Source organism: Monodon monoceros, unplaced genomic scaffold, assembly GCF_005190385.1.
Source record: "Monodon monoceros isolate NGI ecotype Baffin Bay Population unplaced genomic scaffold, NGI_Narwhal_1 Super_Scaffold_5, whole genome shotgun sequence".
Lineage (NCBI taxonomy): Eukaryota > Metazoa > Chordata > Mammalia > Artiodactyla > Monodontidae > Monodon > Monodon monoceros.
In genome coordinates this window covers 50,974,862-50,995,992 of record NW_021703782.1, presented here as the reverse complement: position 1 = coordinate 50,995,992, position 21,131 = coordinate 50,974,862, and the positions used below count along the sequence as shown (strand labels likewise).

Below are 21,131 nucleotides of genomic sequence, written 5' to 3'. Positions count from 1 at the left end.
TTAACAAATGACAATGACTCCTCCTATCTCCTCCCAGCCACTGAGGTCTACGTAAATGTAAAAGCAAAGAAATCACATAAGTAAAAACTAAAATTTAATTATACCGTTATACAAAAGGCTTGTTTTTAACTTTGAAAATTTATACCCATAGCACAAAGGCACCTTGTGATTCTGCCATAGCTTTATTAAAATGGCTTTCTGAACTATAATCTCTTTGAAGAACAAGAATGAATCTTCTTTGCCATGATAGGTCTGTTCATAACAGACACAGTATAAATGTTTAATAAAAAGAACTTGACTCCCATCTTGGTTTATAGAATATAAAATAAACAAAAGAAAACACAACTATCTGTTGATTTTTACATACAGGTAAACAATCTGTATTATTTATGGAAGTTGCTAGTAAATGAGCAAGAGTCACCACATAATTTTCTGTTCTCTGTTTAGCTTCTGGCTATTTCAGTCTAAAAAGGTCTTTTATGTTCTTAGTAAATAAACATGTATTAATTTATGGATTCTAATTAGTGTTAACACTAAAACATAAATTAATAAAAACCATGTAAGGTATTCAATTAAAAAGTTACCAAATTCTTTGTGAAAGGGTAATATGGAACACCATCTCAGTATTTAGAAGGACAGGAGGAGCTCTATTATAAGATGTAGTCAGAACCAGCAAAAGGTTCACTTACTCTAAAAGGTCAGATAAAGCAAAAATCGTAACAAAGGACAAATATACAACTTAAGCACGTTATTTTAACTTAAAACACACACACATATTCACAAATATCTTGATATATGGGAGGTTCCACCCTCTTTCTTATATAAACCACATTCATATAATATGGACTTTTTTTTCAAATTCAGCCTCTTTACAAGGTGAAGCAAGAATCTGGACACTTGGGAAACAATTTCAGGATAGAAGCCTTCCAGATTTTTAGGATATTTTTCTTCAGTGTTTCACAGTTCCCTCTAACACAACCAACTCACCAACAATTGTTTTATCAATTCATCTGTGTAGTCTTTAAAATGAATTTAAATAGCTTTTCACAGAAAAATATCTTTTGTCATAACTTTTATACTACATAATAAAGCCACACAAATATAAAAATATTATGACTTGCATAACTAGCTCTAAAATGACTTTTTAATAAATATACACTTACGAAAGCAAAGAGACAAGAAAATATCTGACTGAACAAGTGTTTAGTGCTCTGGGCATCAGTCAATATGCACTACAGGAGAAAAGGACAGCATCTTTTTACGTAGCAAACAACTTATATGGACGTGTACTAAGAGAGCTGCCTCTTCTATAAGAGCATCCCAAGAAAACAAAAATTCTCTTTAGTTCTATGTACAATTAAGCTCACCCTGTGGAAATAACTGTATCAGAATAACCCTTCCACTGAGATCATTGGAAAATCTGCATAAAAAGCTGTTTTAAAAAAAAACTTTAAAAGATCAAAAGGAAACCATCACTTCTGCCATATTCTATTCATTAGAACTAAATCAGTAATGCCAGCCCATACTCAAGAAGGTATCACACAAGAGCACAAATACCAGAAAGGAGGGATTATTGGTGTCCAGCCTCCAGGCTGTCTATGATAGCACAGCGGTAAAGCAGCTGAAAGCCAAGACAGAGGGAAGATCTTAAAAGCCACCAGAGCAAAAACAGACCTTATATTCAAAGAATAAAGGTGACATCTGACTTCTCAAGTTAATCACTGAAAGACAGAAGAGAACTTAAAAATTAAAAGAACTGACAACCTGACATTTTCAGAACAACCCCCCACATACATACTCAACACACAAAGTACTGTCTCAGTTTTGTACAAAAGAAATACCAATATAAATTCTTATGCAAAAAGAAAATGATCCCTGATAGAATTTCCCTAATGCAGAAAAAAACTGAAGAGCACAAAAACGGGTTTAAAAATGTGAGTAAATCAACAGAAATTGCTTACAACACATAATCGAAAAGTTCTGAAGTTTTAAATTCATGTCAAATTAAACTATGTGAATAATTACACAAAATATAGGAGTAGGGTAAATGGGGTGAAAGGTATTAAGTTCCTTGAATTTTCCAGGAAGTAGTGAAAGTACTAATTAAAGTAGAATCAAGTTAAGGATATATATATCTGATGAAGGACTCATACCTAGAATATATAAAGAAAATTCAAAACTCAGGAATCCAAAAAATCCAATTAAAAAATGAACAAAAGACACAAAGAGACATTTCACCAAAGAGGATACATGGATGGCAAATAAGAACATAAAGGCGTTCAGCATCTTATCTGTTAGAGAAATGCAAATTATAAGCACAGAAAGATATCACTATATACCTAACAGGATAACTAAACAACAGCACATGCTGGTGAGGATGTGGAGAAAACGGAACGCTCATACACTGCTGGTAGGAATGCAGAACAGGAGAGCCCCTCCGGAAAACAGTTTGGCTGTTTCTGAAAAAAACCCTCAGTGCATATTTGCCATATGACCCAGCAGTTGCACTCCTGGGCACTTATTATAGAGAAATGAAAACATATGTCCACACAAAAACATGTACATAATTGCTCATAGCAGCTTCACCTATAAGAGTAAAAAACTGGAAACCAACAAAATGTCCCCCAGTAAGTACATCCATACCCAGAATAATACTCAACAACAAGAAGGAACAAAATATTAAGATACACAGAAACTTGGAGGGATTATGCTGAGTGAAAAAAAAAATCTCAAACTGTCACATACATTATGATTATATTTTTATAAGAGTCTTGAATTGATTAAATTATAGAGATGGAAAAGGGTGCCAGGGTTAGGAATGGTGTGGAGTAGGGGGCTGGATATGAATATAAAGGGGTAGCAGAAGGGAGGTCTTTGTGGTGGTGAATAGATCAGTATTTAGATGGTGGTGGTAGTTACACAAATCTATACAAGTGGGAAAAAATGACACAAATTGAAAAAATTAACACACATTGTACCAGTATCAGTTTTGTGGTATGATATTTTACTATAATTAAGATGTAACCATTGGAGGAAACTTGGTGAAATAAACATAGGACTATACATATACTATATTGAAAACTTCCTGTGAATCTATACTTAATTCAAAATAATTTTTTTTAAGTTAATTCAAATAGGTTAAGGATACTGACTGTAATCTTTAGGGTGACCAATAAAAGAATAATAAAATGAAGTATAAATAACATGCTAATAGAAGAAAAAGATAATATTAAAAAGTCAACTAATACAAAAAAGGCAAAAAAGAGTAATAAAACAAAAATGTCAAATTTAAATTTATCAATAATTACATTAAATATGAAGGGGTTAAATACTCAAAGACTGAAATTGTCGGATTGGATAACACAGTAAAATCCAAACGTATACTGTTTACCAAAGACACAGATTAATAATAAAAGAGATACAGAAAAGATGAAAGTAGAAAGATGGAAAAAAGATACACAACACTTACATTAACCAAAAGAAGCCTGATACAGCTAAACTAATATCAGACAAGTAGATTTTAAGAAGCATCACTGAAGATAAAAAGGGACAATTCATAAAGGGTCAATTCAACAGAAAGAAAAAAGTCTTAGTAATCTAAAAAGATAATCTCAAAACAGGTAGGGCAGGGACTTCCCTGGTGGTCCAGGGGTAAAGAATCCACCTGACAATGCAGGGGACGCGGGTTTGATACCTGCTCAGGGAACTAAGATCCCACATCATGCTGCGGGGCAACTAAGCCTGCGCGCCACAACTACTGAGCTCTCATGCCTGAAATAGAGCTCACGTGCCGCAAACTACGGAGCCCAGACGCTCTGGAACCTGCAGGTCACAACTACAGTGCCCACGCACCCTGGAGCCTGCGCACCACAACTAGAGAAGAGGAAAACCCACATGCCACAGCTAGAGAGAAGCCTGCGTGACACAACTACAGGAAGGCCCGCACACCACAACGAAGAGCCCGTGTGCCACAACTAAGACCCAGTGCAGCCAAACAAATAAATAATAAATCTTTAAGGAAAAAAAAAAACAGGTAGGGCAAAAAGGACTCAGAATCCAAAGAAGAAATAGGCAAATCCACAATCATAATTAGAGTTTACAACAAATCTCTCTCAGTAACTGACAGAATGAAAAAAAATCAATAAGGATATAGAAGATCTGAACAACATTCTAAATAAAGTTGACCTAATTGACAAATATAGAACATTGCACTCAACAACTGCTGGATGCTGAATTCTTTCCAAATACAAAGGAAATATTTATCTAAATAGACTATAGGTAGTTCAAAAAGCAAGTGTCAACAAACCCCAAAGAACAGATGACCTCTGATTACAGTAAATTAAGCTCGAAATCAATAACAGAAAGGTAACAAGAAAGCTAAAATATATTAGTCAATTAAGCAATACATTTCCAAATAAACCATGGGTCAAAGCAATTATATTAAAATTTAAACATTTTGAATTAAATGATGATGAAGATACAACATACCAAAATTGTGGGATGCAGCAAAAGCAATGCTTAGAAAGAAATTCATAGACTTAAATGGCTATATTAGAAAAAGATGGGGCTTCCCTGGTGGCGCAGTGGTTGAGAGTCTGCCTGTCGATGCAGGGGACACGGGTTCATGCCCTGGTCCGGGAAGATCCCACATGCCGCGGAGCGGCTGGGCCCGTGAGCCATGGCCGCTGAGCCTGCGCGTCCGGAGCCTGTGCTCCGCAACGGGAGACGCCACAACAGTGAGAGGCCCGCGTACCGCAAAAAAAAAAAGAGAAAAAGATGAAAGATTAATAAATCAATGAGCTGAGCATCTGTATCAAAAAGCTAAAATAAAACAGTATACCGAATCTGAAAAAAAGGAAGAAAATAACATAAGTTAGACCAGAATTGAGGAAGAATTTTTTTAAATACAATAAAGAAAGCCAAAAGTTGGACTTTTGGAAGAAAAAGGATTAATAAAATAGATAAAACACCAGGAAGGTTTCAGAAATTGGACTTTATTATAAAATTTTAAAAATTTTCTGGTCATCAAAAGATACAATTATGGGAGTCAAAAAGCAAAACACAAAGCAGAAACAGACAACTGTAATACATATGTCCAACAAAAAAACTGTATTCAGAATATATAAAAAACCCTTGTCAGTCAATGAGAAAAGGACTGACAAAACAATAGAAAAGTGTGCAAAGAACTTAAACAGAAACTCCACAAAGGAGGATATCCAAATAACCAACAAGCATATGAAAAGGTACTCAACATCATCAGTCGTCAGGAAGATGCAAATTAAAACAATAATGTGATACTACAAGTACCGCTAGAGTGGCTAAAATTGGGGGGGGGGAGGGGGAAAGAAAATTAAAGCTGGCAGTACCAAGTATAAGCGATGATGTGGACAACAAGAATTTTCATACATTACAGTGAGAGCACAGACCTACAACTGCTTTGGGAAACAGTTGGGCAGAATCTACAAATGCTGAATATATACCTTAAGACCCAGAAATTTCACTCTAAAGTAAATATCCAAGAGAAATGCTCAACTGTGAACATCAAAAGACATGCTAGAACATTCATGGCAATTTTATTTATAATACAGCCAAAAACTGGGGAAAACCCACAAAATTATAGTCAACAAAAGAAAGGAAAAATATATTCTAGTATATTCATGCAACAAAAAAATGAAAAGAACAACAGCTACACACAACAACCAAAAAGAATCTCACAGACACAAAGCGAAGACAAAGAAGCCAGGTACAAAAGCATATATACTCAGATTGCATTATATAAAATTCAAATACTTATCTATGGGATGAAAGTCAAAATAGTGTATGATCTGACTTATATGTGGCATCTAAAAAAGCCAAACTCACAGAAACAAAGAGTAGATTGGTGGCTGCCAGGGGCTGGGAGAAATGGGGAGATGCTGGTTAAAGGATACAAACTTCCAGTTATAAGATGAAAGAATTCCAGGTATCTAATGGACAGCATGGTGACGACAGTTAACAATATTGTATTATATACTTGAAAGCTGCTAAGAGAATAGATTTTTAAAAGTCTTCACCTAACACACACATAAAGGGTTAATTATGTGAGGGGACAGATGTATTAACTAGCCTTACTCTGGTAAATAAGGGTAGCAAATATTTCAAATATCACGTTGTACATCTTAAACTTACACAATATTCTACGGCAACTATAACTCAAATAGGCTGGAAAAAACAGTGATTCCTTTGGGGTAGTTAGGACTGACTGAGGGGACACAGAGATTATTATGGAGTGCTGGTAACCTTCTATACCTTGATTTATGGGGAAGGTTATGTGTACATTCAATTTGTAAAAAATCCTTGAGCCATATAATCTTCGCTTGATTGTATGTTTTTTTCTCAAAATTTTTTAAAGTTTACAAAGTAAGTGATACAATCAGAGCAGAGAACCTGGGGTACTCCAATGAATGATATACACGTACACTTCTCTTAAAGAAAGAGGTAGTAGGAATAGCCTCTATGTATCAAGCTAAACCTTCTCTGACAGAAACTGAATTTAAAGTTCAATTACCCAGCATTCACCTCAAGTGAAGGAAAATAAAGAAGTGGATATCTGAAGATGAAGCGTAGTCTATTACTGTGATAGATTACCCTCCACAGGCTTGATATGGATTCAACTGGCTAATTCCCATTGCCAGAATAAATCTTTTAACAAGTGCTCAAGTCAAGATGAATCCTCAGCAAATGAGTTCTGACCTCTGTAGCGCACCTAGATCTTTCTTCCTTAAAGATTATACATTTTTGAAGCTTGTATCATTTAATTGCAGACTAAATTAGAAGAAAAAAATAATCTTTACTCTGTCTTACACTTTTACACTGAAGTAGTTTGACCCACCCTGGTACAAGGCTGATATAGCTCTAAGATTTTTTTAATTATAAATTGGTTTTCATCTTTTTTCAATAATAATACCTATTCTTTAAAATTAATGTAATTCCAAACATACTCAGCAAGATCAACATCTTAATATTTTGATCATATGCATGCGGTTTATGCACTTAAGTTTAATCCAATAGAAAACTTTTCAAATACGTAGATTCACTTAACAAAAACTGCTACAAAATACTGAAATATTAACTTCTTAGGTTTTATCTATCCCTTCTGTGTTGTTAACTGAAAAGGAAGTTAACATTATTAGCTCTATTTTCATGGCTAACATCAATCTTTCCAGAAGTACTTGTATTATTGTCTACAAAAATGACTGCTTAGGATCAAACTGAATTTCCCAAAGCATTTCTGTATAGATTGTCCAAACCTAATTTGTGGCCCGTTATTTTGACTTATTCTGAATTCAGAGTATAGCAATGAGAATAAAACAACCCAAATGCTTACGTACATTTGATGAATACTGTATTTCTATCACTTAAAAGCTAAAATATGCATTATCTTGAATTAAACAAGAAAAATGACCACTGCTTTTGCAACCCTAGTTTTGGTAGATTTTAAACAAATTTATAAACATATATTGCTAGTTCACTTTCCCAATTTTTTGTTTGTTTGTTACTCCCTCAACATAATGGAAAAATAAGAAGCAAGGCACTCTCTGGGGAATCTGCCATAACAGGTGCACCTCATAGAAATGCAGACTTTTTTTTTTTTTTTTAAATCTGCACCTTGTCTTTTCTTCTTGTAGAGCAAGAAAAGTGCTTATTTTCTTGTGAATTTACAAAAATGCTGTAAAACACTCTCTGGAACTGATCCCAAATATGAAATGCAAAGAGGGATAGGATGCTGAGAGTATTCAATGAAATACAGCACCTAAAATGGTAGCAATAACAGGAAAAAAAATCTTATACATAATAGAGCTCCATTTCAAGTTTGGAACCAAGAGACGCCTCTTTTTTCATAAATCATTCAGTGAAATACTGAGTAGAGCACAACTCTGATGCATTATTGAACAGGCAAACCCCCTTGCACAGTAATTGATGGTGGCACTCTTGATTTAATGATCCTTATTTTTAAAGCTAATTAAAGAAATTGAGTTGCATGTTCAAAGCATATTAGCTTAATGTGACCAGACTATTTTGGACATAAAGTAGCTCACAGTTCCTGAGCTAAACAAGATACAAAATGCAACAGCAAGTTATAAGGGCGGGGTGGGGGGTTCAGAAACAAGCATATGAAACAAGCATAATTTTACATTTTCTATGAGACCTATCTTTAGTTCATTCAAATACTTATTCAGCATCTGAAATGTCCGAGACATTGGGCTCTAGGTGATGGGATGGTAATTAAAGCGGTGTCTGTTGTAGACTGTGAAAGAAAAGGCAACAAATTATTTTCAGCTCCTCTCAGCAAGAACAAGTCTATTTCCCCACCTTTGAATCAAATAAAAACGTTCTTGATGAAGTAGTAAAAATTATTAATTTTATTCGATATTGACTCTTGCACGCACATCCTTTTAATACTCTGTTAAAAATGGTAAGTAAAAAAAAAAAATGGTAAGTAAGTATAAAGTACTTCTGCTATACAAAAAAATACAATTGTCAGAAGAGAAGCACTATTGTTTGAGTTGCAAACTATGCTATTTTTTTCATGGGCACCATATTACTTGAAAAAAATGACTTAAAACCAAAAATGATTATACAGGCTTGGGTATATGGCAGACAATTTCTCAAAAATAAACAAAGTATGCTTGTCACTTCAAGGAAAACAACCGACAGTAATTGTTGCCAGTAGTAAAATTTGAGCTTTCAAGTAAAAATGAGAATTTTGAAAAATTTGCATCTGCCTTCCTGAGCTTGACACTTTTCCATAATTTAAAGACTCCATTGATAAGATCAGAAGCAATATTAGCCAAGTGTAACTTTCTGATACTATATAGTGAAATGTGAAATGTAATTTTTCTATTTTTCAAATTTTCCAGACGACCAATATAATATAAAATTCTGCATGGATAATAAAAGTAAAAATTCAAAGCACAAGACAAATTTTACTGTAACAGAGTACAAAATGTTCACTGTTCTGGTTTCAGATTCCACGTTGTAACTAACCTTTAAGAAACTACCAAGAGTTTTGGTGTCCTATTGAAGGAGGATATCCACAACCATCTGAAAAGGCTATATATACCCCTCCCCTTTTCCAGCTACATACTGATACTTGCATGAGGCATGATTTTCTCATATACATCAACTAAAACAAAAAATGCAAACAGATCAAAGGCAGGAGACATGAGAATCCACTGTCTTCTACTGAGCCACGTTAAAGAGATGTGCAAAAATATAAAACAATGCCACTCTTCTCACTAATTTTTAAAGGTAATCGGTTTATTACTGTTTTTAATATAATAAGTAAATATTTACAATAGTTCTCAATTTTAATTTCTAACCTGATAAATACTGGTGGATAAAACCACAAAAACAGAAGCTCTTTGAGGTGCTTGGTAATTTTTAACAATGTAATGAGGTCATGAGGCCAAACTGAGAGTTGCTGCCTTGGAACATAAAATCTCAATAGGAGGAGGAAGCAATAAGCAGAGAACTGATATTTATTGAGTGCTTGGTAAGCACTGGGCTTATGCCTTAGTTTTAAAATCCATGTTATTTAGTTCCCATTTTACAACTAAAGGAGGAAAAAAAAAGGGGCTCAGTCAAGATAAATATATATTTTTTCATTTTAAGAAATCAACTCTGGCTTAAGATCATTTACTTACAAATATCAGTGCCAGAATACAAATCTGGATTGTGTCTGTCTCCAAACAAGACAACACTACAATACTGCCAGCACCTGAGATCAGATCAGCAAAACGAAGGCCTCTAGATCACCAGGAAATGCTTAAATTATGTTCATTATACTGTTTAGGACAGTGAAACAAAAGACAACAGAGCTCTATGATTAAGACCTGGGCTCTGGAGTCAGCGTGCCTGCATTCAGATACTAACTCACTCCCCCACTTAACCTCTCTGTGCCTCCATTTCCCCAGCTGCAAAATGAGGAAAATATTATCCTGTGCTTTACACATTTGATTACACATTTGTTATACTGATGAAACAGGTAAATCTACGTGGAATAGCTCCTGGCACACAGCAGGAACTCCATGCATGTTCACTGCTATGATGATGATGAATGATGAGTGACACATCTTTTTCAATATGGTTCCTACGAGAAAAATGAGGTGTCTTCAAAGTAACTTCAATTATTTGGCTAGTTTATTTATGTTAAAAACTCGTTCTCTAGCAAGGAAAGTTATTAATGCACAAAACTTTTAAATATTCAACAACATTCACATACTCATTAATTAAGCAATCATTTATTGAGTTTAAGCAAAGTGTCGTGTTAGGGACAAGGTATTCAAAGGTGAACATGGCATGGATTTTATCCCAAAAGTAGTAAATGGACTCCAAACAAACGTCCAAACAAATGAATTCTACAACTCCTGTTTACGCTTGTTAAGAACAAATGGCGAGTGGCGCACAGCATATACACCACTAGTCTAGGCATGTGTGTTGATGTGTATTTGCAGAATGTCTTTCCTTTATTTAAATCTCAACACTTCTGTGCTTTCTTAACAAAATTTCCAAGGGAAAAAAATTTACAGAATGTAACTTGACCAAAAATAATATTCTTATCAAAGTACGCTGAAATTTTCTACATCAAAGGGGTAAAGGTATCAAAATTAAGTAACTTTATCTTTTTCAAATGCCATCACGAATTTCAGAAATTTTAAATCTAGACAAATGACATGTTAGAATGTTTGCAGTGTTTTTTCTATGTCCCACATTTCCAGAAGATAAAACTGATTCACTGTTCACAGTCTGCTTAGAGAAAAATAAAAATAAAACCTTCTAGACAAGTATAAATATATGGAAATGGGCATATGAAGACTGATGTTACTTTGCCATGCTGTCTCTCCATTCCACTATTACCTTAACCCAGTTCATTTACTTTAAAACCTAGCATAATTATAAACAAAAGCAGAATGAAACTTCTGATTTATATTAAAAAGGCCCTCTGATTAAAATCTGGTGGGAGAATTTGAGGGAAATGGCAAATCTTAATGAATTTGAATTTACAAAAGATTTAGTTTAAATTCGTTTCTCTTTAGGAATGTTATTAACTGTTTTTTCAACTTATTTGCTCCTTTAAATTACAGAACTAGGATTTAGAAACAGTGTAAATTAGAAGTTAAAAAAAAGCATTGGCTTCAGGGTCAGACAGACCTGGATTCTTCCCCTAAATCTACCAATGAATAATTGTGTGGTCCAGATTAAGTTATATAACCTCTCTAAACCCCAATTTCCTCACTGGACAAAATGGGGATAAAACCCATCTCAAAAAGCTGATGGACTGGTTAAATGAGACAAAGTCCACAGCACACAATGGCTTCCTAAAAGTAATTGTTCTTGTTGCTGTTGCTATATTTCAAATGCAAATCAACCTCTATTGTTCTAAATTCTTGGGTTATAAAACTGATTTACATTATACCCAGTAAATTTCACATTTTTTCCCTCTTCTCCAAAGACCATTTAACTTTGTCACAAAAACACCATACAATTAGCACCATTTGCTGTTTTAGACACACATGCATACCCAATAGCAAGATGGTGTTGCATTTTAATCCAGCACTGTATAAAAAGCTTGAACACTGCCTTCTTGCCCAGGATAAAACAAGAATTTTAGTCCCTTCAAAGGCTCTATATTTACAAACTTTTAGTTAAAGGAACAAACATTTAAAAGCTGTTATTGTACCAAAAATAAAGTATTTGAAATTCCTACAGTAAATAAACTTTATGGTAAATGTAAAAACATGAGACTCAACTCCTCCTCTCATAACTTCTCCTAGATAACGTACATTGAAGTCTCAAGAAACAGACACTTCCCTGTTAGGCGGCTGCAATGCTCTCTCATAAAAGCAAAACCGTTTCAGGGGTAAGAAAAACAGTTTTTTCATTTCCACAGAAAACATCAACTGGGAAGAATTCCAGTCGATTTCTCATACTTCCTGTTAACGGGGTTGAGGCGTATCTGGCGTATCTTCTTTCTCTCCATTCCCCTTCCCCCACACCCAGTCATAATTTAACCTAGGCATTCTTGGGAGAGAGTAGCCATTTCCCCTTTCCTGACAGCAAGCCTACAGGTGAATTATCTTCATTTCAGTCTCAAATTAGAAACCATCCACACAAGGGTTATGTTTTCATCTTTTACCTAAGTAATAAAATAAAGCTGAGGAAATACAGGCATCTCTGCTCTTTGAGACATGAATTACACAAAACAGCATCTTTTTGACGACCGAAGTCAAAAGAGAGCAACCAAGTACTCAGTTATCAAAATTCTCAACTTTCCAACAACCTAAAAAACATAAATGTAAGAAAGTGTCAGAGGTGAGGATGTTACTGCTTAAAAGCAGCACACCTCAACACTTTGGCCACGAACGTGATGTATCAGTCCTACAAACACAGAAGAGTGGCTCTTTGGGCAGGCCTCAGGATGGTGGTGTTTCACCCAATACCCTCTGCTTATGTCAGATATTTGAAAGTAACCCTAGGACACACTGACTACCTGTTTCTTTAGGTTCTATAAAGTGCGCTCCTGTTTTAAGACAGTATAAGAAAAAAAATACATGGGGTACATTACTTCATGTACTCTTCTGCAGAAAAGCCGTCGCTAAATTAGTGCGTATTCTTAGTGTATTTCATTCTTAGAAAGATGAAAGAAATAGTCCTTTGAAGTATAAGTCACGTGTTTTACAATTATAATTGAGGGTCTTATCCATCAAAAATGTCATTAAAACCTATACCTTCGTTTTATGCTGTGTGTTTTTACTACAACCTTTAAAATGTGGAGAAATAAAAATACGTAAATAAAATGATTGTTAAAAGACTGTATTTAATAGTGTGGTTAAAAGATCAAGTTGATACAACTTCAACTTGATACAATAAAATTTGACATAGAAAGCTGAATGCAAAAGAGCAAAGATGATAAAAACCAAGCCAAAAAAAAGAAAAAAACTCAAAAAACAACAAAAAAAATCTTACCTTAATAAATCCTTTATAATCTGGCTCCAAAGTTTCCTCTCTTGCCAATAGCCTCACATATTCTATCGCTCTGATAATACAGGTATGTATGTGACTCTGTACCAGGGTTTCTCAACCTCAGCACTGAACAGCCCCTAAACCCCACACTTCTTTGTTTTGAGGGGCTATCCTTTACACTGAGGATGTTCAGCAGCATCCCTGGACTCTACCCATTACGTGCCAGTAGCAATGGCCCCCACAGCCCACATGCTGCAACAATCAAAAGTCTCTCCAGATATTGCCCGATGTCCCCTGGAGAGGGAGAATGTAAAATCCCCATTTGAGAACTGCTCTATACTCTTCTAACCACTGTTTCCACTACCTGAAATAACTTCCTCCATCTCTGCAGAAAACTCCTACTCATTTTCAAGACCTATTTTACATGTTACTTCCAGTGTGAAGTTTAGTTTTCCTCTAATCAAAGTTAGTAATTTCTTCCTCTTTCTTCCTCTTATACCACTCACATTCTTGTTTTTCTATGTAATTACATAAGACTATACATGTTCTATATTTCCCTCTAGATGGTGAGAACCTCCACCTTACTTATTCATTGTGTTTTTGATTATTTTAGGTGTTCAACAAGGTTTATTAATAAATGATTATGAGCTTTCTATAAAATAACCATGAGCTCCCATAATGTTCCCATTGCCAAGGGGAAATCTGGTTCATAGAATGATGTCTCACGTTGAGCAATATATAATTATCTGGTTCTTTTTTGCCTTTGTCCTGGGAAATGAGAAATAAATTCTATACTAAATTTTAGCAACCCAAGATTCTTGGTATATCTAATTGTCTAATATTTTTATTTGATCTTTATTTAGATTTACCTTTGAATCATCTATTAGTCAGGATGCTTTGCCTTCAGGAGTTGTTCCAAATTCTTTTTGGAATGTGGACAGATAAAACTTAGGAACACACATATATAAAACCACAATTTTATACCATGAAGACCGTATTTTCCAAGAATAAAAATGAAAAAGATGGACTGAATTACTGTGATCTACACTGAACAGTAATTTTCAACACTGATTCTATATTAAATCAGCATCTCTCCAATTATTTCAAGAGATGTCATAAAATTTCCAAAGAAAAACTTGGAAATTTCCAAAGAAAAACTTGGAAAAATCTGGTTTAATTTTGTGTGTAAATACACTATGCATCTAGATGATATATATGTAAGCCAACACTTTCCTGGGAGAAAGGTTAATGAACCAGGAATCTGGAAATATCAAACAAGAACAACAACAAAATAACAACTGTCATACTCCAAAAAGGCTGGAAATCACTGACACGGAGAAACCTCCAGAATATTCTATACCCCCAAGGCTAGTCTTCCATATCAGCAGCTTTTGTAGCCTGCACATCCACATCATTTTTTCAATGTTGGACTTGGTCTCTGTGGCCATAATTTTTTTTAAAAATCTTAGCAATGACAATTTTTAAATATTAATTCTAACTTTTAAATATCAATTCTAACTTTCTAATGAAATTAATCATTTTAATTCAGAGTTTCCCTATAAAAAACTCAGGATAAAAAGACATTTAACTTAGTGCCCATAGTTAATTCAGAAAGCAAGGCGATTAATTAATCAGGAAAGCAGCATCCACCTATATTGGAATAGAGAAACGTCACGGAATAAATATTCAAATCCAATATCCTCGTGGCTGACAAGTTTCTATTATTAAACTGCTAACATATTTATTTCCTCCACAATAGCTGGATTTTTGTCATGAATATGCATTAAGCCCTGCAGTTATTAGCCCTGATGACTAGGTGACAGTGAGGACACTACTTGAGAATTTGCATTTGACAGATCAATGACACAAAGTCACAGTTCCCTTTTTTTTCCCCTCTTCACTTAAACAGGAATCATGCAATAGGAAATGAACTGGAGCTATTAGAGATTATTCAGGTTTAATAGCACACATCCTTTTAGCTGGCATTAAAACAATACACAATGTGGCAGAGTTAAACAGAGGCATCAATTATACTCTCAGACCTGTTAATATTTTTGACAATATTTAAATAGCACATCCCTTCAGGGCATGGCTTTTTTGCCCTCTCAGTTACACACCTGTCAAGTGTTTAATTTGCCAAAGGGAAACAGTTTGATTTCTAAGGGCAGTCTTAATACGGAAGAAGCAAATTGGAAAAATTAAACATTATTGAATATAAGTAATGGGAAGGATCTGAAGGGAAAAAAATAGTAGGCTTAATTCAACATGGCATGTCGGCATCTGTCATTAATGCAACAATATGATCATGTTCCCAATATGGTGCATATACCTTGGGCTTTTCAATTATTCCCTCCCTTTGCTTTTTAAAAGACAGAATGATGGCAGGGGAAAATCAAAGGGGTCAACATTTCCAGTAATAATAAAAAAGATGGAAATGGTAACTTGCTCCTATTGTGCATATAAAACTATACATTTGAAAACGTAAGTTAGGTATAAGATAATAAATAAAAGCTAGACATGCATCAGATTTGTGTAGCTACTAGATTAAAAACACAAACCAAATGTCACTCCTTAGATGCATTACTTAAATATTAAATTATAAATATCAATAAATTAGCAGTTGGTAAACTATATAGCAAATTTAAATCCAACATGATAACGTCTAGAATATTTAATGTTTAAACTTTAAAACAGAAAATATTATTTTAAGTTTTTGAAAATTTTCTCTAGTCACGCAAGTAAAAGAAATTGGTTAAGTTAACAAATGAAACTGAATTGGTAAAGAACGGAGAGTAAAGTGAAGAGTCACAAAAAATGTGGGAAATTATCAATAGTTTCAACCGACATAAAGTCATGGCATCTAGGGCATTTCTACCCTTGGGGGCAGGGGGAGATGTGAGATAAGCTGCAGGGTCAAATAAGGGAAAGGGCTGTGCCTTGGCAGCCAAGAAGCATGAGTTGTAGCTCTGGTTCTACTCTTCTAAACCACTCTGCTGTAATAAGCAGGAGGAAGAACAGATGGTTTCTTTGGTCCCTTTCAGTATTTGAAGGGGTGACCAATGAGCCAAAAAGTCCAAAGTCATGTAAGACACGCCTACAGAATTCACAAACATCACAGCTTACGTAGCCTTGAAATACAGTTGACCCTTGAACAACACAGAGGGTAGGGGCATGGCACCACCCCACACGCAGTCGAAAATCCACGTATAACTCTGAATCCCCCAAAACTTAACTACTAAGAGCGTACTGTTAACCGGAACTCTTACCCATAACATAAACTGTCACTTAACACATATTTTGTATGTTCTATGTATTATATACTGTATTCCTACAATAAAGTAAACTAGAGAAAAGAAAATGCTATTAAGAAACGTCATAAGGAAGAGAAAGTACATCTATGTGCAGTTCTAATCCATGGCGTTCAAGGGTCAACTGTATACTAGCTTCTAACATTTAATACAATGAGATGACACTGTCCACAGACCTAGACTATGAGGCTCAATAATATTATGCTCAATAATTTCCAAAGAAATTTCAGCTGAATCATGTGGGACCCAAACAGTTTTAGAGCCCATATTCTACTTCCATTTCGAAAAGACAAAACAAGCTCAACAACAAGTAGGCCCATTTCTCTCCTCCTTTCAGCAGACATGGTAAGTATGAAAGCTATTCTCCTTACATAAGGCTGGCTAGCAGGGAAATTTCAACAGTTGCCTCACTGGACTAATGGTATTCCCTAACACACTTACTAGTACTTTTTCTTGCAACTTTTCATCTCATTCTAATCATATTTTCACATAATACAATAAGGGGAGACATCTTCACACTCTTTAAAAACCAGATAATTTTCCACACCATAATTACACTAATATTCATGATATTGGTTTCTCCAAAAGTGTGCCAATTCATTTTGAAAATGAGTACCTAAAACTAATCTTTTCAATAATTTACAAAGGAAACAAACACAACTACATATAATGAAACTACCTCTTTTTCTTAATTCATGGCCATAACTTTTAAAATCATTAGGTAGAAATTCACTTGAGAAAAATATTTTTAGACATTCTTCTTGATCTACTTACTTAATTTTGGGGGGGGGCTACTAAAATATCTAGATTAAGAAGTTATATGACACTAAAATTCTTTCTCTGTTGCTACTATTTGTTCTCTTTGCATTTGGCATATTTTGGGTTTTTTTGTTAATTGGAGCTGTTCTTTCACTGAATTATGAAACTAGTCTATAGGTTTCATTTTAAACTTTTAAGGCAGAATATTTGTTAGCAAGTCATCCATAAACATCAGATTAATGCTAAAAACATCAGAATGAGTATTAACTTGGACTAAAGACATAATTAGACTGACTTCAAACCTTGTGAGGATAGCAACCATTTAAAAAATATTTTTTAAAAATCTGAGAAATGGTGATTAAGTAAGTTCAAAGACCATCTGACTCCAGTTTTCATTCTGTCATTGTGATATGTTTCAATTTTAATATAAATGCCAGGACTTTTTAATATTCATAATTTTTACAGGAATAAAACATTGTGTTACATTTAGAAGTCCTAATGTTTATCACCATCTGAGGCTGTCATGGGAGCAATTGCTACTTACACTCTTTTCAGAAGTGAGAATTGCAATTCCTCTAACTGATGACAATGTAATTACTCCGTTTACTGTCAAAATAGAGGTGATTTCCCTTCCTCACATACATGATTACACATGCAAATCCGGGCTCATCTGAAATCATGTAAGTTTACTGAGTGTCTGAATCTGAATGAGCAAGATCACATGAACCATGAGTCCTAGTGATGATGGAAACCAAGTTACAGTCATCCACCCTAAACATATTTTCATCATCCCCTTCTCCTGCAGGAACTCATTCTTCCGTATCCACACAGCCTTCAACAGCCTTCAACACAATGTCATATCATCTACAATACACTGCAACAACTGTCACAAAAATAACTGGGCGTGGGGGGAAGCCACAGTTAATCTGAATGTCTCATTTGGAGGTTTAAATCAGGAGCCCCCAACCCCCGGGCCACGGACTGGTACCGGCCCACGGCCCATTAGGAACCGGGCCGCACAGCAGGAGGTGAGCGGCGGGTGAGCGAGGGAAGCTCCCTCTGTCGCTCCCCACCGCTCCCCATCGCTCGCATTACTGCCTGAACTATCCCCACCCCACCCCCCGCGTCCGTGGATAAACTGTCTTCCACGAAACCGGTCCCTGGTGCCAAAAAGGTTGGGGACCGCTGGCTTAAATGACTTCATTAACTATTCATTAACACATACAAAAATCAGCCTTTCAGAAAAACACGAGACTTTCACAAGCTCTATGTAACACCACAAAGGCCTCCTGTGAGTGCACCATGTCTTACCTGGTCTTTCAGCTGCTGTACAGAAGTCTGCAGGTTCAGAATCTGGCTGAAGAGTGGGCTCTGCAACACTGACTTGAGAAGGTTCAGTTTGTCTTCATTTGCTACATCCCCGCGCTCCCGCAGCTTGGCCTGCAAGCGCTCTGCCGCCTGCAGGGCCCGATTTTTGTCTAAACCAAAGAGCAGCATTAGACAGTAACAGGATTTGAAAGACAGGCATCAAACCATCCTTATAGAAATCCTAAAGCTATTCCTTTCCAGAGCTCAAAATTGACTCAGAAAAAAAAAGAAGGGTCTAAAACATGTCACTACGAATATATTCTTCAAACCTTGAAATCTCTAGTAAGAAAGTTTGACAGCAGCAAACTGGTTATAGTGTATGCTACATGCAACTAATTGTAAAGTACAGAAACTAATTCAGATGAAGCATATTTGAGTTCCAATACCAGGTATTTCATCTCTAATGAAAACCAAACACTCTGTCATCTTGTAAATGCTGACATTTCCACTTTTTAAAAAAACTTATATGTAAGAAAAATTAGAAGTATAGCTAATAAGTGGAGGTGAATAATGTTACTGATGAGTTATAACATCCAAATGTGACAATTTCATACATTAAGGGGCAAAGCATTGTACATTTGTGAATTTACTTGAAAATACATCACAATAATGCATATCCCTTCAAAAACACAATTTTTTAGTATTTTAAATGTCTTACCCCCAAAGTAAGATATTTATTTGCCAAAGTAAATGTCTTGAATTAGCATATCCTTAATAATCCTAGCATCTTGCAAGCATGCTTCTACCAGATAGTGAGTTTCTACCACATATAACAGTTAAAAATATCTCCCCAAACCCTACTCTCGCTCTCTTTCTCTCCCTTACTTGTAAGTGAAGCCACATTAGTTTTTAAAAAAATGGAGACTGCTCAGATATATGTCCTAACAGATTCAGGATGGTAACAAGTGCGTCTATTAAAATATATTTGCCATATCATAGTAATCGAAAAGAGTGAGAATTATCACCAGAGTCATTTTCGATAGCACCACATGTAGAATTATGCAGGAATGGGGAAATTAAAACATGAATCAATGTCGACCATGAGTTCACAAACACAAATTTAAAGAAACAATATTTACTCATATAGTAGGTCCCCTATACATTAAAGTTGTAAACTTTCAAAGAATGCGAACGTGCATCTGGTTCCAGCAAGGAACCAGAACCTGTGCCATCAACATCAGGCATGGGTGAAACTGCAGCTTGCCCTCCATCTCCTATTGCTGATGATCCTTCAGCTCTACCATCTCCCACCTCCTCTCCCTCCTCCAGTCAGTAACTCTTCTTGCCTGTTCACTCGATGCCAGCCCCTGTATGCCAGCTGTTGGACTGTACTAATGTACTTTTCAAGGTACTGTACGGTATGATTAAAAATGTTTTCTTTATTTTCTGTGTTTGCTTGTTTTTTACGTATTATATGTGTGAACCGTATTATAAACCTATTACAGTACAGTACTATATAGCCGATTGTGTTAGTTGGGTACCTAGGCTAGCTTTGTTGGACTTACAAACAAATTGGATTTACGAACCTGCTCTCATAACGGAACTCGTCCGGATATAGGGGACTTACTGTATGCAGAATTTAAAAGCAAATAATAGTGAAGATATGCATGAGAATTTTATTCTGGGTCATATTTCCCATGGTATCTCAGAATACAAATCTAGTATTAATTCCCATGTCAATTCTTGAAAAGTATACAACTCAGTAATAACTTACAGAATGAAGATTATAAGGTAATGGTTTATATAATTCTGTATTTCCCCTTTGCTGTCCACTTTCTTATGAGGAACTTTCCTATGTGGACTGGTAGTCTTTATGATTTGTGACTTTAGTATAAAATAGGTGATGCAGGAAATGTACACCCATGCATTCTGATTACGGGCATAGTACCAGGAACAAAAGTCAAAGTAATGATCCCCATGATCACAAAAACAGCTCCTTCTCCTTTCCTGCCACCCACTCTCCCCACCCTTCCCTCAAAACCTGCAGGTGTCAAGCCACCAGCCATGATCATCAAGGCACCAAAGTGAAATCCAGATACCTTCCAATAATCATACCCAAAGAGTTCCCTGGAAAAGGTGAGGACTGCGGTGCCCGACGAGGGACGATGAGGGACTGGGTGTACCATACCTGATATACCTGAAACTAGTTCTGTAAACTAGCTTCTCTAAAACTAAAGAGCAGTGTGAAAAAAAGATTAACACATGAGTCTAGAAAATTTGGATATTTCAACCTAAATTATCTCATGTAGAAATTAAACTGCCTTAAATTGTCACTCGAGTTTGTCAACCTAAGTGTTTGTTACTGTTATTTTTACCAACTTAAAAGCAAAGCTCAGTAGTATTTCACCTGCCAAGAATAAATTAAAAATAAGACACAGGCAATGATCTTTCAGTATTAAAAAAATTGTTAAAACTTTTGGTGCTATCCAGAAACAAACATTAACCAGAACTGGTTTCATAAATCAGAATTGGGTTTACATTAAGTTTTAATAAAACCCATAATTGGTAGAACATTTCATATACTCTCAACTTTTGCTTATAAATGATGTGTTTTTGATAACACTTCATATGAAATCATCCAAATATAGAAACACATTACCCTAGTACAATGCTAGTGGATAAAAAAAAATTTTACTAAGTTACTATAGACAGAATCCAGATATGTAGAACACGCCATATTTCAAAGATCCC

At 35.3% G+C, this 21,131-nt stretch overlaps 1 protein-coding gene across 12 annotated transcripts in view; it reads right to left on the bottom strand.

Moving 5' to 3' along the window:
- Nucleotides 1–21,131, bottom strand: part of MPDZ (multiple PDZ domain crumbs cell polarity complex component) — a 264,202-nt gene that overhangs the window by 207,931 nt on the left and 35,140 nt on the right. For all 12 annotated transcript variants that reach the window (XR_003790781.1, XR_003790780.1, XR_003790786.1 and 9 more), the window contains one exon: nucleotides 18,384–18,550. Coding sequence is in view for 4 of the 12 variants with exons in the window: in XM_029202750.1 (XP_029058583.1) it covers nucleotides 18,384–18,550 (167 nt within the window). In the remaining 8 variants the exon portion in view is untranslated. The remainder of the gene's footprint in view (nucleotides 1–18,383; nucleotides 18,551–21,131) is intronic.